Source organism: Sturnira hondurensis, unplaced genomic scaffold (genome assembly GCF_014824575.4).
Source record: "Sturnira hondurensis isolate 20B ecotype Veracruz unplaced genomic scaffold, ASM1482457v3 Scaffold0021765, whole genome shotgun sequence".
Lineage (NCBI taxonomy): Eukaryota > Metazoa > Chordata > Mammalia > Chiroptera > Phyllostomidae > Sturnira > Sturnira hondurensis.
This window is the reverse complement of record NW_028094396.1, coordinates 2,062,702-2,078,028: the sequence shown is the minus strand read 5'-3', so window position 1 is coordinate 2,078,028 and position 15,327 is coordinate 2,062,702. Positions and strand designations below refer to the sequence as shown.

At 37.6% G+C, this 15,327-nt stretch overlaps 1 protein-coding gene across 9 annotated transcripts in view; it reads left to right on the top strand.

Moving 5' to 3' along the window:
* Nucleotides 1-5,172: 5,172 nt before the first annotated feature.
* The window catches only part of LRCH3 (leucine rich repeats and calponin homology domain containing 3), a 128,650-nt gene continuing 118,495 nt past the window's right edge, over nt 5,173-15,327 (top strand). For 5 of the 9 annotated variants that reach the window (XM_037033733.1, XM_037033729.1, XM_037033726.1 and 2 more), the window contains exon 1: nt 5,173-5,474. In XM_037033733.1, the coding sequence (XP_036889628.1) occupies nt 5,213-5,474 (262 nt within the window). In that variant the 5' untranslated portion in view covers nt 5,173-5,212. The remainder of the gene's footprint in view (nt 5,475-15,327) is intronic. The other 4 variants (XM_037033731.1, XM_037033728.1, XM_037033732.1 and 1 more) reach the window with 1 other exon arrangement.

The window sequence follows — 15,327 nt, the reverse complement described above, 5'->3', positions numbered from 1 at the left end:
ATTTTTTTCTAATAGGTATAAACTTCACTTTTTTTTTTTAACAAAAGGTAATTTCAGAAGCATAAGAGAACATTTGCTTTTGAACAAGGTGATAAACAGGTGTCTTGTAAGAAAGAAAAGATCACAACATGAACTTTTCCATTCAAATTTTTAAAGCTAATGTAACCTAAGTTGGGCGCTATTGCCTTAGGAAAAGGAAGGGGAATAATGAGGTGGTAAAGGAAGAAACATAGTCAACTCAGTATCACACTGGAAGAAGTAGAGTCAATTCTGCTTAGCCTCAAGTTTACAAATATTCTTAAAAGAAGTTGTTGCACTCAGTGTTGAAATTTATATAACTATAATCCCAATATAGTTCCTGTACTTGAAATGACTGTAGGCTACTGGCTGCTCTGCCCTGGGGTCCAAACTACCTCATCGCAGTTTTCAAATGGTAATTGTATGTTCCTATGTCCGTTCAGATTCCAGGGGAGTTTAGGTTCAGCTCATTGTCTTCCAGAATGTTTACATCACAAGTGGCAAACACAAGGCCCAATCTGGCCCTCCACCTTGTTTTATCCAGTCTGGCAAGGTACCTTGTTTCTACCTGGTAGCAGCACCAAGCTCTTGCTTAACTGATAAGGAGTAGTTATATTTATTCAGCCCTAAAATTACATTTGGCCCTTTGAGGGCAACCTTGAGGCTGGTGTGGCCTCCCAGAGAAAATGAGTTTAACACCCCTGGTTTACATTATTGCCACCACTATGGAGTCAAGCTGACCAACTCGTTTTTGCTCACTTGTATAATTCTAGTCTTCATAAAGTATTTTTCCCACAAATGTGCAGTATTTCTAACAAAGGGGTTTGCTTTTTCTGCATTACTAACAGTAATGAAGATACCTGCATTGGAATCACAAACTATTCCTCAAAAAATATGTCAAAAGTACTAGAAAATGTCATTCAGGCAAATGATTGGAATAGCAATCTTGGGGAGGGGATATTAACTGTGAAACAAAAATATATGAAACATCCAGATGCTGAGCAAAGGGCCTATACTACTAAAAATGTCCAAAAATATCTATTGCATTAAACATTCCAAAAATGCCTCATCTGTTGTTTTAACCTACAGATTCTACTAACTCATATAATTTGATTAATAACCTGTGAAGTTAAAGTCTTAAAAATGGCACAGGCAAACATAGCATCACTTATTAGTATAGAATATCACAATTTTAATTATAAGCAAATCATGAAATACTTCTGAGTATGAAGAAAATAGGCTTCATTGCCCAATGGTTATTTTTTGTTAGAATAGACATGTATATCATATTTTGCTGTCAATAGCTTTACAGTTCACACAAAATACACAGTGTCAGGGCAATTTGTTTTTGGACGGGATGGATTTTTCTGTTTATTTACTATAAGGAAAGAAAAGTGGGGGGAAATTGCTGACTTTGCACTAAAAAGAATTGATAACATACATTCTGAATTCAGGCAGTATTAGGGCAGAAAATGATTTCTTCATTTCTGATCAGTATACCTTTGAACTTTCATCAGAATTACATGATTGCTTTTTGCCACTGTAGAAAAAGAAACGTGATTTAAGCTTTCCTTTAAAGAGAGTTCTTTTTGCATAGATTAATTTGGAATTTGTCCCTTTTTAAAAAAGATACCAATGAGCCCAGGCATTTACAAGAATTTTGGACTATTGTGGACCATTAATAGGGATTTAGAGATTTGCTTGTAAATTGACGACTTCTAATGTTTCTTTTTATTCCCTGCTTTTACAGTTTATTATCTGAAATCTTTTCAACATAAAGTTTGATAAAATACGGAAACGTAATACCATTCTGGGATTGAAATTCCTTGTTCTTAGTGTCTTCAGGCATTTACAGGTGTTTAAAGACGAATAGAAAACTATTTCCTTAGTATATATGTGTTGAATTAATACATCCATTTTTCCCTAGTGAGGAGAAAAATCACATTGTCTAAATTTTGTACAAAGCTTAAAAAAGCCAATTATTAATGCTTACTAAAGGAGTCAGAAAGGGAAGGACCAAACGTTGACTATATTCAACAAACCAATTTCTGTGCTTTACATTTGAAGAGATTAGAATTGACTGAGATTTTAACCCTAGTGCTTTGAGTTTATAAAAGTAGAGCCTTAAAGGAATGACTAATATATTTTTAGTGAGTAGAAAGGGAGAAAGGCTTTATTTCTACATGATGTAAAGCTGGAGAGAACTAGAGATTTGAGTAAAACCTTTGCTCCTCACTTTCAGTCTATAAAACAGGAAGAAGCAGAGGCATTCTCTGTATATTTCTAACATTAAATAACTCCCACTGCCTATTTTTCAACTGCTTCCAGATTACAGAGCAGTGGAATAAATTATAGATCCCTGTAGCCCTTTTGTTCACAGCTTTTTTGCTGCTGTTTCTCATCACTTTTATTTATCACGAGACTGGTGAACTTCCCACAATGCCTCCATTTCTTATATCTTGCTCTTGAAAGATGATCTTGCCACTTGCTTTATGAAGAATACTGAAGGAGTAGAATGAGAATTTCTTCATATTTTACCTGTCCTTTATAAATGAAACCTTAAGTCCTTCAAAGTCTCAAAAGTAAGTCCTTGATCTATCTTCCAGCTTTCTTTACCCAGGACTTACTCTAGTATAATGGTGTATGTATAGCACCTTCATTTTCCTCATCACAGGCCTTTCTTTTGGCCTTCGAATATTTACTTACTTATTTTCTCAAAAGTTGTAAAATTTTTAAACGATTTTACTTATGTATTTGTAGAGAGAGGAAGGGCAGAAGAAAGATCTGGAGAGAAACATCAATTAGTTGGAACAGGATCAAATCTGCAATCCAGGAATGTACTCTAACCAGGAAGTGGACCTGTGACCTTTTGCTTTGCAGAATGCCACCTAAGCAACTGAGTCACGCTGCTCAGGGCTATAATTCTTTTTTCTTTCCTCCCAATCTTCTTTCCTGTATTTCTACATAACCTCTAGTTTGTTAGTACATAACCCACCTTCTGTCTCTGCTTTTTTCTACTATTTTCTAACTCCTGTTAATATGCTCAGCCCTGCCCTGGCTGGTATAGCTCAGTGGATTGAGCGTGTGCCTGTGAACCAAGTGGTAGCGGTTTGATTCCTAGTCGGGGGACATGCCTGGGATACAGGCCATGTCCCCGGCTCGGGGAGGGGGGATGAGGAAGAGGCAACCACAGGTTGATGTTTCTCTCCCTCTTCTTCCCTTCCCTTCTCTCTAAAAATAAACTCTTAAAAAAAGGTTTGCCCTCTTGAAGAAAATATGCTCAGCCCTGAGTTACGAAAGATGGAGTTTAATGTACTAAGGACCTTAACATCTAGTTGAATGGTCAAAAAATCAGTCTATAAAGTTGGGCAGAAATGCAGAGACCACAATTTGTATGGAATGTTGTTATAATGAGATGTACTGGTAAAAAGGAAGAAAGTCATTACAGAGGACTTGTCAGAAGAGTTTAGTGTAAATGTGGAAAGTAATAGGTAAATATAGATGATATGTAGTCCATTTTAGAAAGATCTGGCAACTATTTCTATAGCATTGTAGCATTAGCGTGGAATATATAATTATGCTTTTAGTCATTGTGGTTGAAATACTGCCTCTCTAAATATAAAATGAGAACCTACTCTTAGTTTAAAATCTTTCTAAGAGTAACAAAATTTTAGGAATACCAGAATGAAAACCAATTCATGCATTGGATAAATGTTACTTGCCAGGAATAACAAATATCAATATATTATTTATATTTCAGTGACCCATGTTCATAAAGAACACAGATAATTGAACACAGAACTTGTTGCTGAAGAACCTAATGTATAGTCTTGAGTTCACAGAACTCTGAGTAGTCCTTACTAATTGTCTTTGGCACCAAGATTAAACATTTTGACAATCTCTTCCAATTAGTAGTTGGGGAAAATGCTAATCAAGGTTTCGTGAAGATTGAGGCCTTGAATGATTAGGATTTCCCCGACATTACTTTCATGTTTTCTGACATGATCTTTGGCCCATGGCCCTGATGTTCTCCACATGTACCATTATAAATCATACCTGGTTTTGGTCATGCTGATTTTCCTCACAATCTAACTTTACTCCCACCTTCCAGCCTACCTCATTGAATCCAGATTTGATTCAAAACCTCAGCCGTCCATAATAATAGATTCCTTTCCTCTGAATTCTGATTGATAATCACACCTCACACTTAGGCCTTTTTTGTGTCTTGTTTTCTAATTGTTCTGTCTGGATTCTACAAATACATTATAATCTCCTAGGAAAAGTGCTGTATCTGACAGCCTCTTCTATTTCCCACAGTAAATATTTGATGATTGGTTGAATATTGGGGAAATTTACATGATATAGCAGTAATAGCTTTATTAAAGACACCCCCCTCCAAAAAAAACACCCAAGAACATGCTAGACTGCAATTTAAGTGAAGTCTAATTGGCTTAAAATGTGGTATTTTCCACTTTTTTGAAACTACATAGTTTCTTTTTTTTTTAATCATTTTCTTCAGTTCTACCTTTAATTCTCACATTTAAATTACGGGCAGATTATTTGCTCAATTTTGGTTGCAAACCAAAATTTTAGACCCTAATGCTGTTTATGCTCCCTAAAAGTTTGCCTAAAGGGATAAGTACTATTTAAGACACTCATTTTAGTTTTGTTAAGAACTATTTCATAAAAATAAAGGAGGGCTTACAATATATGTGTGAAACCTGTGGAGTTTGGGAGCCAGTCTAGTTTTTATTTTTCTGTCAGGCAATAGTAGTGAATACATGCGCAAGTCTCCATTTGGATCATTTGGTGTACAGAATAACAGAAGTTGGGAAATGTTTTATGTCACATCCCAGCCAAAGTTTCTGGTAGCAAGTGTTAAAAAACCTTAATGCTCACGCTAATCCAGTACTGAGGGAAGAAAGCTGGTGAGGAGTGCTGTCTGAAAGATTTTTGCAGGGGCATTTTAAAAATGTACCTGGAGCCTAAAGGAGCAGTGGCCGCTCCAGATTTTTGTTTTATTTTCCTTTGAAAACCTAGTGGGCGGAGGCAAGTGACTAGATGCACACAGGGGCACCGCAGCCTGTCCATCAAGGGAACTGTCTGGGGTCTATAAATTTCTTTCCCCGCCCAACCCATCAGGTCTGTCCGCGCATGCGCCGAATCGCAGGGTCTGGTAGTTGTCGTCTGGGAAATGGCGGCAGCGGGCTTGGTCGCTGTGGCTACAGCTGCAGAATATTCTGGCCCAGTAGCGTCGGGAGGTAGCCTTTCCGGTGTTAACTGCGGCCCAAGCTCTGGGGCAGGACCCGGTCCTGGCCCAGGCTCGTGGAGCCGCTCCCTTGATCGAGCGCTGGAGGAGGCGGCGGTAACCGGGGTGCTGAGCCTGAGCGGCCGGAAACTGAGGGAGTTTCCCCGCGGAGCGGCCAACCACGACCTGACGGACACCACTCGGGCGGGTGAGCGGGACTGGGAACATCCCATCTGACGGGAGGCTCTGGGTGCGGCAGGAGGCCACCCAAGCTGGTGGGGACCTCTCGGGTAGTTGCTGCACTCTTCCCATAGCTCCCCGTCAGGACCTGCGTAACGGGAGAAGGCGACTGCCCCAACCACTCCCCAACTCCGCTTCTGGGCCTACGGGCCAGATCCTGAGCCCTGGGAGGGGCGGACAGCAGCATCTTTCAGGGAAGACTGTAGGGGATTGATGGGTGGTGGTTTACTCTCCCAGAAAATGAACTTCAGTCCTTGCCGAGATAGACTCGTGCCCCACCCCGGTTTCTGCTAAGATCAGGGAATCTAGTGCGCTCTTAATTAGATCCGAGTAGCATTGGTCACTGTATGATCAGGAATGTTTCGATCTCAGCCCTGGTGTCTTTTCGAGAGTGGTTTTTAACATGAACCCAAACGTAACTGTGCTTTTGCCACCTTCATCTAGTTGACTTACCGAATGATCTTGTTAGTGTAACTAGAGCCCACCCTCCGACTTCCACTTACTCGTGCCCCCTCTCTCTTCATAACCCCCACAAAAGTAGAAAACTACTTCGAAAAGATAAAGGTTACCTACCATATAAGTATTTCATGCTTTTAAAAAACAAACATTTTGCTTTATACCTACTTTTGAACCCAGGAAAGGGAATAATGAATTACCTTTAGGTTTTCTTCGTTGTATAGAGCTATTGTAGAGAGCAATGTCTGTTAACTGAGGTGTTCACCATAATGTTTCTCTTGTGTTTAAAATACATCTCCTCAGTGTAGATTAAAAACCGAGTTCACCATAATGTTTCTCTTGTGTTTAAAATACATCTCCTCAGTGTAGATTAAAAACCGAGTCTATTCATGTTCTGCGCAAATAAAAGGAAAAAAATTCCTTAAACAAGTTTGAGTAGTATAATTAAATATTTTATTTTCTTATAGTGTTTTTGCAACCAAAGAATGTATAGTGTTTTGTGTTTTAGTTATTCCATTTCTTATTTTAAAATCTTTAACACCATCCTGTGTTTGTACACTGATTAAGGATTGATAAGTAGTATATATGACTCAGTCTTGTTAAACTACTTCAGGAATCTTCTTTCCAAAGAAACTTTTGCTCTAGTGTAAAATGGAAGAAATTAAATGCTTGCTTATTAAATCTAATCACTTTTTGGAAACAGTTGTACTGAATATAGTTTGTATTTTTTAGTGAATGACATTAAAGTTAAACTTTATTGCTAAGGTGAATATGAACAACCATGCACCCTTTGCATGTGTTCTGATAGATTACATCTAAAGTTGTCATTAATACCCCATATTTTTTATTCTCTTCGGGAAATAGCTGTATATTCAGGGGATAGCATAGCAATTTCATATTGGTGTGAATCATTTCATATTACTACATTAAGCCTGAAGCTAAACAACAAGTTGATTGCAGTAGTTTATCTAGTTCATTATCTTACCAGCATTTAAACAGTTGTAAGACCAAAGTGTTTTGCCATTAAGAAATATTAACTAACAAAGAAAACCCACGGGCATTTATGAAGACTTGTAAGTAATCCCAATGAACTTTTTCTTGTGATCTGAATTTTGAATTTGCTATCCATGTTTATTATTTTAATAGTTTATATATAAACCATATTTTTGGTTGGTTGATATTTTATCTGGTCAAAAGGTATAAATGGAAAAAAAGACTACAAAGTATTTTATGACCTATTATGCTAAATTCATTTTAATATGATAGAAATGTCACTTACTAAATATAAGAAGTCTTTGGTGGACCTTGGTAAGTACAAAAACACTGAGTTATTCTCTGAATCATTTTAAACATAATTTGATGTGGATAACATCATTTATTGAGTTTTAACTGTTTGCTATTCAGTGTATTAGATGTTTTAAAATACATTGTCACGTTAAATGTATAACAACCAATGGATTAAATATTATGATCCCCACTTTACATATGAGGAATTACTTAGAATTTACAGTGAGGAATCACTCAGAGAAAGTCCTGTTAACTAGTAGTGGTAGAATTTCAGCCAAGGTCCATCTAATTCTTTTCTCTCCACTATACCTCATAGCTTAGTTTCTTATGTACAGACAGTTATTACCATTCTATTTTTAAAGACAGTGAAACTAAGGCTTGGAGAGAGAAGATAGTTTGCTCAAGGACCTGTAGCTAAATGCCAGGGAAGATGGTTTTAGCTAGTTCTTGAGCCTAATTGGAGGTAGTTCCAAAACCATAGTCTATCTGTTATACTAGGAACTTCTGAAACTGGAAAAGTTGGTAGTTGTGCTGCCTGTCACTACCAGAACCAATAAGTAGAGACAAAGATTAAATCTTGATGGGCACTTTATTCAGATGCCAGCAATCTGAGAAGACAGCGGGTTATGGGCCCTCAAAAACAATCTTAATATATCATCTCAAGCTGACCTTTTTATAAGGAGAAGAAAGGGTAGGTGAGGGGTTTGGAAAAAAGCTTGATTGGATCAGAGTTACAGTCAATTGGTGATTTTCCTAGTACTTCTTTATCTGTTCATCAACCTTTCTTTATCTGTGTTATGGACTTCCTTCTCTGGAACACAGTGGCTCAGATACCATCTCCATTACATGCAGACCCCCTGGGGCGCACCAAGGTTGAATTGCTTGTCTACCTCTTTGGAGTCATGTGGTCATACATTCCAGTTCCTGGAATAGCTTTCCACATGCATTAGTCACTTAAGCCTATCAAGTATTACTGAAGCTAAAATCTGTAACTCTTGAGTTCCTCTGTCATGTTGATGAAGTCAGATCCAATTTATGTTAAAATGTTTTGGTTAAACCCTACAGGAAATTTAAAGCCAAAAAAATTATTTGAAGGTGCATATAACAAATTTGCCACCTATTTTATTCTTTCATAATGTATAGGATGTATCTGGTAGAGCTGGTAGGTATCCTGTAAGAGCTGACATTATAAGAAGCAGCACAGCCCTGGCCTGGTAGCTCTGTTGGTTAGAGCTTCATCCTAATATATCAAGTTTGCAGGTTTGATTCCCAGTCTGGGCACATATAAGACATAACCAAACAAATGAGTGGAACAGTAAATTGATGTGTGTATCTCTCTCTTCCTTCCTCTCTCTTAAAAAAAAAGAAAAGAAACAGTCCATATTATGCATACTGTTTATAATTTGACATGGTTAGAATTCATCATGGAACATTTTCTGGTGGTTTTCCTTTCCTATTTGTTTTAAAAGATAGAGCTTTAGGGAAAACAAAAAGGGAAATACTTGGGAATGAGTGACTTGATTCAGTGGACAAGGAAAATCTTAGGAGAAATCACAGAAGACTTTTGGAGTCAGAAAGGATGTAGCTTTGTTTTGGGTTGGCATAAATGAGAAGGAAAGCCATTCCAGGCTCTGATGGACATGCAAACCATCTTAGAGTATAGGGCACAACAGATAATTTTGCTAATCCATCCCATGCATACCCCTTTCATCTGATAACAATACCGTACACTCCAGTTTTCCTAGGGAATCACCCCTCTCACTTACATGGATTCCACTCTGACACAAGGGTGTACATGTGGTTCAGGCCTAGCCGATCTATGTTGTCCATCCCACTGGCCACAGTGTTTGTTCAGAGAAGGGTGTATTTTCCAATCGGCCCACATGAGTGTTAATTCTGAATTTTTTATTCAAACTGTTGAGAAAAAGGCATGCTTTGAACCCTGGGGTTGCTGAGAGCATAGAATGAAATCCTGGAGCTTGCCAGTAAATGGAAAACAGAGCCAAAAGGAAGAATGAAGCCAAGTTCTAATGATAGCATTTGAGCCTTTGGATCTGTATATACCTTTGAATCAGTAGCCAGTTGATGCTAACCTTGGACTTTCAAATTATGCAGACTAATAAATTCCCTTTTCTGCTTAATTTGAGTAGCATTTTTGGATACAGAATAGGAGTCCTGACTAATACAGTAAGACTACTCTTGATAATGTAGTGAGGCCAATTTGGTCAGAATAAATGGTTGGATTAGGGAATATAAGACATACCATTTGCTTATGAGATAGCTAGATTGATGATAGGTTTGGAGACAGTAAGGCTACTCAACATTGATTCATTCAACAAAAATTTATTTACTAAGGGATTTTGGCAGGTGTAAATATAGTCAGAGGACCAAGACACTCCCTGCTTTCAGAGAACTAAAGGGCCCCTGGCTGGTGTAGTTCAGTGGGTTGAGTGCCAGCCTGAGAAACAAAGGGTCGCTGGTTCGATTCTCAGGGCATATGCCTGGATTGTAGGCCAGGTTCCCCAGAGCCAGGGAAGGCATGAGAGGCAACCACACCTTGATGTTTCTCTCTCTCCCTCTGTTTCTCCCTCCCTTCCCCTCTGTCTAAAAATAAATAAATAAAATCTAAAAGTAAAAAAAACCATAAGGAAGAGTTTACCTGATTTGAGTCAGGAACTCTTCATAAAAAAGAAAGAACTTAAGGGATCAATGGAGGAATAAATAGATGTAAAGATTAGTTGTCTAATAGCAAAATTTGTATGTTAGGCATTATGCTAGGTAATATAGGGGAAACAAAAATAAGAGGTTTCTACCCTTTAAACATGAAATCTAGTAATCTGGTTATGTGGCTATGATAATAGTCCTAAACTATCAGGGAATGAAAAACAGATTGTGCTAGAAAATAAAATATACAAATGCTGATTGGATTTATTTTTTTTAAAAAAGTCAGTATATCAGAGATGACTGAGCTATTGGAACCTGGATGACTAGGAAGGTTGTAATGCTACTGATAACAGTAGCTAACATTTATTGAGCTGTTAGCATATTCCAGATATTGTACGTGAAACTGTGTATTTAAAACATGCACATACAACAACCATATGAGTTATAAGTACTATTTTCAACCCCTTTTTACATACAAAAAAATGAAGACACAATCTGATCAAGTTTTTTCAGCTAATAACTGACAGAACTAGGATTCAAATTCAGGTACATCTGATCATAAAATATGGCTTTGATCACAAGCCATACTAATGAAGAAGTTTGGTACACATATACATAATTTATCTGGTTTGCTTGGTACCTTTAAGAGGCTGGTAGCACATCTAGTTAATCATGTACGGCAAATAAAAATTTAAATTTGGAACTTAAAGAATGAAGTCAGGCCCTGGCTGGTGTAGCTCAGTGGATTGAGCATGGGCCTGTGAAGCAAAGGATTGCGATTTGATTCCCAGTCAGGGCACATGCCTGGGTTGCAGGCCAGGTCCCTAGTAGGGGACACATGAGAGGCAACCACTCATTGATGTTTCTCTTCCACTCTTCTTCCCTTCCTTTCTCTCTAAAAATAAATAAATAAAATATTTTTTAAAAAGAATGAAGTCAGGGATACAGCATAAATTTGAGAGTCACAATGAAGAATTTGAGATGCTTGGAGGAAAAAATGTGGAGAGTGGAAAAGCTGGTCACTGACAACTGTGGAGTACACCAACATTTAAAGGGGCAAGAAGAGGAATCAACCTGAGGAAACAAGTTTCATAACTAGTCCTGTACTATTAATAGAATTCTGAGAATCCTAAAACTGAAGGAACAATAGTAACTACCTGAGTTATTTCACAAATGAGAAGCAGTCTCAAAGAGGTTAAATGATGTGTTTGAGATTATATAGTGTGATGCTTTTTCACAGAAGACAAGTAAGAAATCTCTTCTTAATGGAAGACAAAACAAGAAACCAAGGACTCATCTTGGAAGGAAGCATAAGGGGGAGGCTAACATTGCATACACAAAAAAAAAGAAAAAAAAAATGATATGTAGTGGGTGAGCCAAAGTAATGCAATCCTATTGAAGCCATGAGAATTGAGACTTTCAGTAAATGGATCCTTATTTCCTAGGTAAAGAGTGAGGACTGCTAAAAGACCAGTTAATTTTTCAAGGAAGCAGTTTGCAACCCACAGTTATGGTTTCATTAGTCTTGGAAATATATACTGACTGGAGTGCCAGATCTTAAGTGGAAATATATTTTTCTTCATTCCTATTTAATCAAACACAGTAAATGTACAATGAAATTTTCTAGAGTAGTACTGTCCAATATGGTAGCTACTAGCCTTAGGTGGATATTAAAATAAGTTAAAATTTAGAAATTTGGTTCTTCAATGCACTAGCCACATTTCAAGTGCTCAGTAGCCACCTGTGTTATAGTGGATAAAACATTAGATCTGCTGTCATGTAGGACAGCATAGATAATAGAACCCTCTATCATTTCAGAGAGTTTTATCGAACAGTAATGTTGAGGTATACAGTCTTGAATAGAAATTTTCTTCTATATTATTTTACAAAATACTTCTTTTGGCATTGTTTTTCTATATCCATGAAAAACAAGCCACCATGGGGACTATAGTTGAAAACATTATTAAATAATGGTTGAGAAGACAGAGGCAAAGGGAAGAGGTGGCAGCAAATGGAGGCCCTATCATAATGAAAAGATCCTTGCTAGCGTCTTAGGGTCAGGAATGATACTTAATTTTTTATTTTAGAAATATAGTTAACAGTGATTGCCCTTTAAGCATGTCATCTTTGTTAATAGAGGCATTGACTATATATTTGACACTTTTACCATCCACTGATACTATGTGTTTAAATATAGAAGAATGTTTTAAGAGCATTGGAAATGAGGAAAGACTAGAAAACAAAAACTATTTTGATTACTCAGATTAGTTCAACTTAGTAAACTTTAAAAACTACTCTGATATTAAGAGTTATACACCATCAGTACAGTGTAGAAAGTTGTAAAGAAGACAACTTACCAGAGATAACTAATAGTAAACAATGGGTTGAAGTATTCTAAATTTTTTTCCATGAGTATACACATTCTTATTTAAATTGTAAAAATGGGATCACACAAAGGCTGTTTTATCATCTAATTTTTTTTTTTACTACATGAGAGACAATATCAGGAAGTAGAGATCTGTAGCATTATTTGCAGTAATTTATCCTACTGGTGCCCATTGGGATTTTCAACTTTCACTATTACAAATGGTGTTGCTGAGAATGGTTTAGTATGTATGTCTTTGCAAACTTGTATTTCTTTAGGATAAATTCCTAGAAATATAATTGATTGTTTAAAAGATATGCACAATTGTAATGTGTTTTTATGTTTAATTTTTTAAAAATTATATTTATTGACTATGCTACTACACTTATGCTAATTTCTTCCCCTTACCCCTGTCCACCCAGCACCCCCGACTCCTTCAAGCAATCCCCACACCATTGTTCATGTTCATGGGTCATGCATATAAGTTCTTTGGCTACTCCATCTACTATAGTGTACTTTACATCCCCATAGCTGTCCTGTAAATACCTGGTAGTGGGGCCTAATGTGGTAGGTGTCCTGTAGGGTCCAGTGGCACAGCCTCCCCTATCACCCAAGCTGGGTACTCGAGATGCAACCTCCGTGTAGACTGAGTACACCCTCCTCTTGTAGTTGAGCCTTGGTTGCTATTGGCAGATAAGTGGGAGGGATTTACACAGGCCAGTTAGCTGCTAGTATTGGGAGTGACCACTAACCACCAACTTGCAACCTCTGAGGAGGATCAGCTCTGCAGGGGTAGGATGGGGTGCTCCATCATGGTCTGTAGCTGTCCACTGAGTACACTGGCCCTGAGGTTGCCTGGGTGCTGCAGGCCAAGATCAGCCCCCTGACCTGTGTTTTGTGAAGGGCCACCCTGCCTGAGCTATATAGCAATCTGAGATGTTTCCTACTTGTCCTGGGGTTAGAGATTCCCAGGTGAAGCCACGCTGTGAATCTAGGCTCACTGCTGCTAGTGCTGGACCTGGGACTCACTGAGGCCAGCTGTTGCTTTTTTTGAGAGGAAGATTTAGGAAGTTGTACAGCATGAGCCAAGACCAACCAAGATCAGCCATTCATATGGAAAAGGAGCTTGGGGGGGTAGGCCCATAAGTTCAGTGGGGCAGAGTCTCTGGGGATCTCTATAGCTGATTCAACAGTTTTAGCCAGCTTGATGGAGTCTCAGATATGGCCCCCACTGCTGGATCTCTGGCTCTGTGTGGGGGATGGCTTAGAAAAGGGACAAAGTTTGCAGAGTTTGCAAAGGGACAAAAGGTGCAGAGTTTGAAGTTACCTTAGTGGGGAACTTGAAATTAAGACCTGAAATTTTCTTAGGAATTCCATCCTACAATGGAATTTTCATTCCATTGTTTTTTCAATCGTATTTTCATCCTTGTTTTATGATCCGTGGATTTAAACGACCAGCCATTAGGGAAGATCAAAACCAAATAAGATTCTATAATGTTTATACTGTTGGTTTTCTATAACCCACCCCTATCATGCATATCTTAATATCAGAAGTATGGATAATACTATCTTTAAACAATTTCAAGTTTTTTATTCTTATAGGGTGATGGAGAGAGAAGGAGGGAGAGAAATATCGATATGAGAGAGAAACATTGATCAGTTGCCTCTAGTATTCACTCCTACTGGGGACCAAACTCAAAATCTAGGCATGTGCCCTGACCAGGAATTGAACCAGCAACCAACTGAGTCATACCATTTAGTGTTATAATACTACTTTTTGTGACAAAGTTTCTATGAATATATGCATATTGCATTGAAGTATGGGATGCTAAGAACATATCTCAGGAAACTGCATTTAACTACCTCCCATATTTTCAGCCACATGCTTCTTCCTTTCTCTTATGCCTGAGAAACAGTACAATTCTTACATTGTATTAACACAATAGGAAAGACTTCTGTTACTTATGTCCTTCCCCTCCCCTTCCTGAAATGCGAGTGTGCTTTATAAAGAGAGGCAAAGGCCATGGGAAAGATCATGGCTATTGGGTACAAAGGCGTCTGAAATAAGATTTAAATTTATGTTTCAGATAAAAATCTGAACTTTACTGGCATTGTTTTTAAAAGAGGAAGGGTAAATAGTAGGATGGTGCCTTTAAGAAGGGTGTGAAGATGAGTCAGATGACCACAGACTCAGTGTTGAGATCAGAAGAATGGCAAGTGTTGGTGCCAAGGATTTTCTAGGGTTTATTTCTTTATACATTGGCTGTATTTAGGGGCAGAATGGTTAATATTATCTCATAACATGAAATACTACTTTTAAGTAGTAACATACATGTTTATTTTTCCCCCGTTCACCTATAAAACAGTTATTCATCAAGCATTGAAAAAATACATGGTAAATATGGCAATTCACACAAAGGAACATTATTTTGAATTCCTGAAGTAACCAGCAATATCAAATGCCACTGCTATTAATTTTATAATAAACTAGTCCAAAAAATTTCAGGTAATTCCTTACTCATTTTTAACTTTATTCCTTGCTCTTACAAATTTCTAAATTTTTATTGTCAGGTAGTCTAAAACCAAGCATTTTGACTAGTCTATGATATTTCTTACAAAAAAATAGGTAATAGTGCTCAGGTAGCTCAGTTAGTTAGGGTGTTGTCCTAATACACCAGGGTTGAAAGTTTGATTCCTGGTCAGGGCACATACAAGAAGCAACCAATGAATGCATAAATGAGTAGAACAACAAAGTGATATCTCTCTCTCTCTCTCTCTCTCTCTCTTTCTCTCTTTCTCTCTTTCCCCCACCCCTCTCTCACTCTGTCTCTCCCTTCCTCTCTCTGTAAAATCAATAAGTCTTTTTAAAAAATAGGTAATAGATTTTCTTGGTAAAAACGGGTTTTTGAAAAATGATCTGCACTTCATCATAGAGAGTGAAAAGGTAAGCCACAGAGTAAGATATCCAATAAAAACAACCAACAAATGATATAAAAATATGTATATAATCTACCAACAAGTAAGAAGACAATGCAATAAGGAAGTGAGA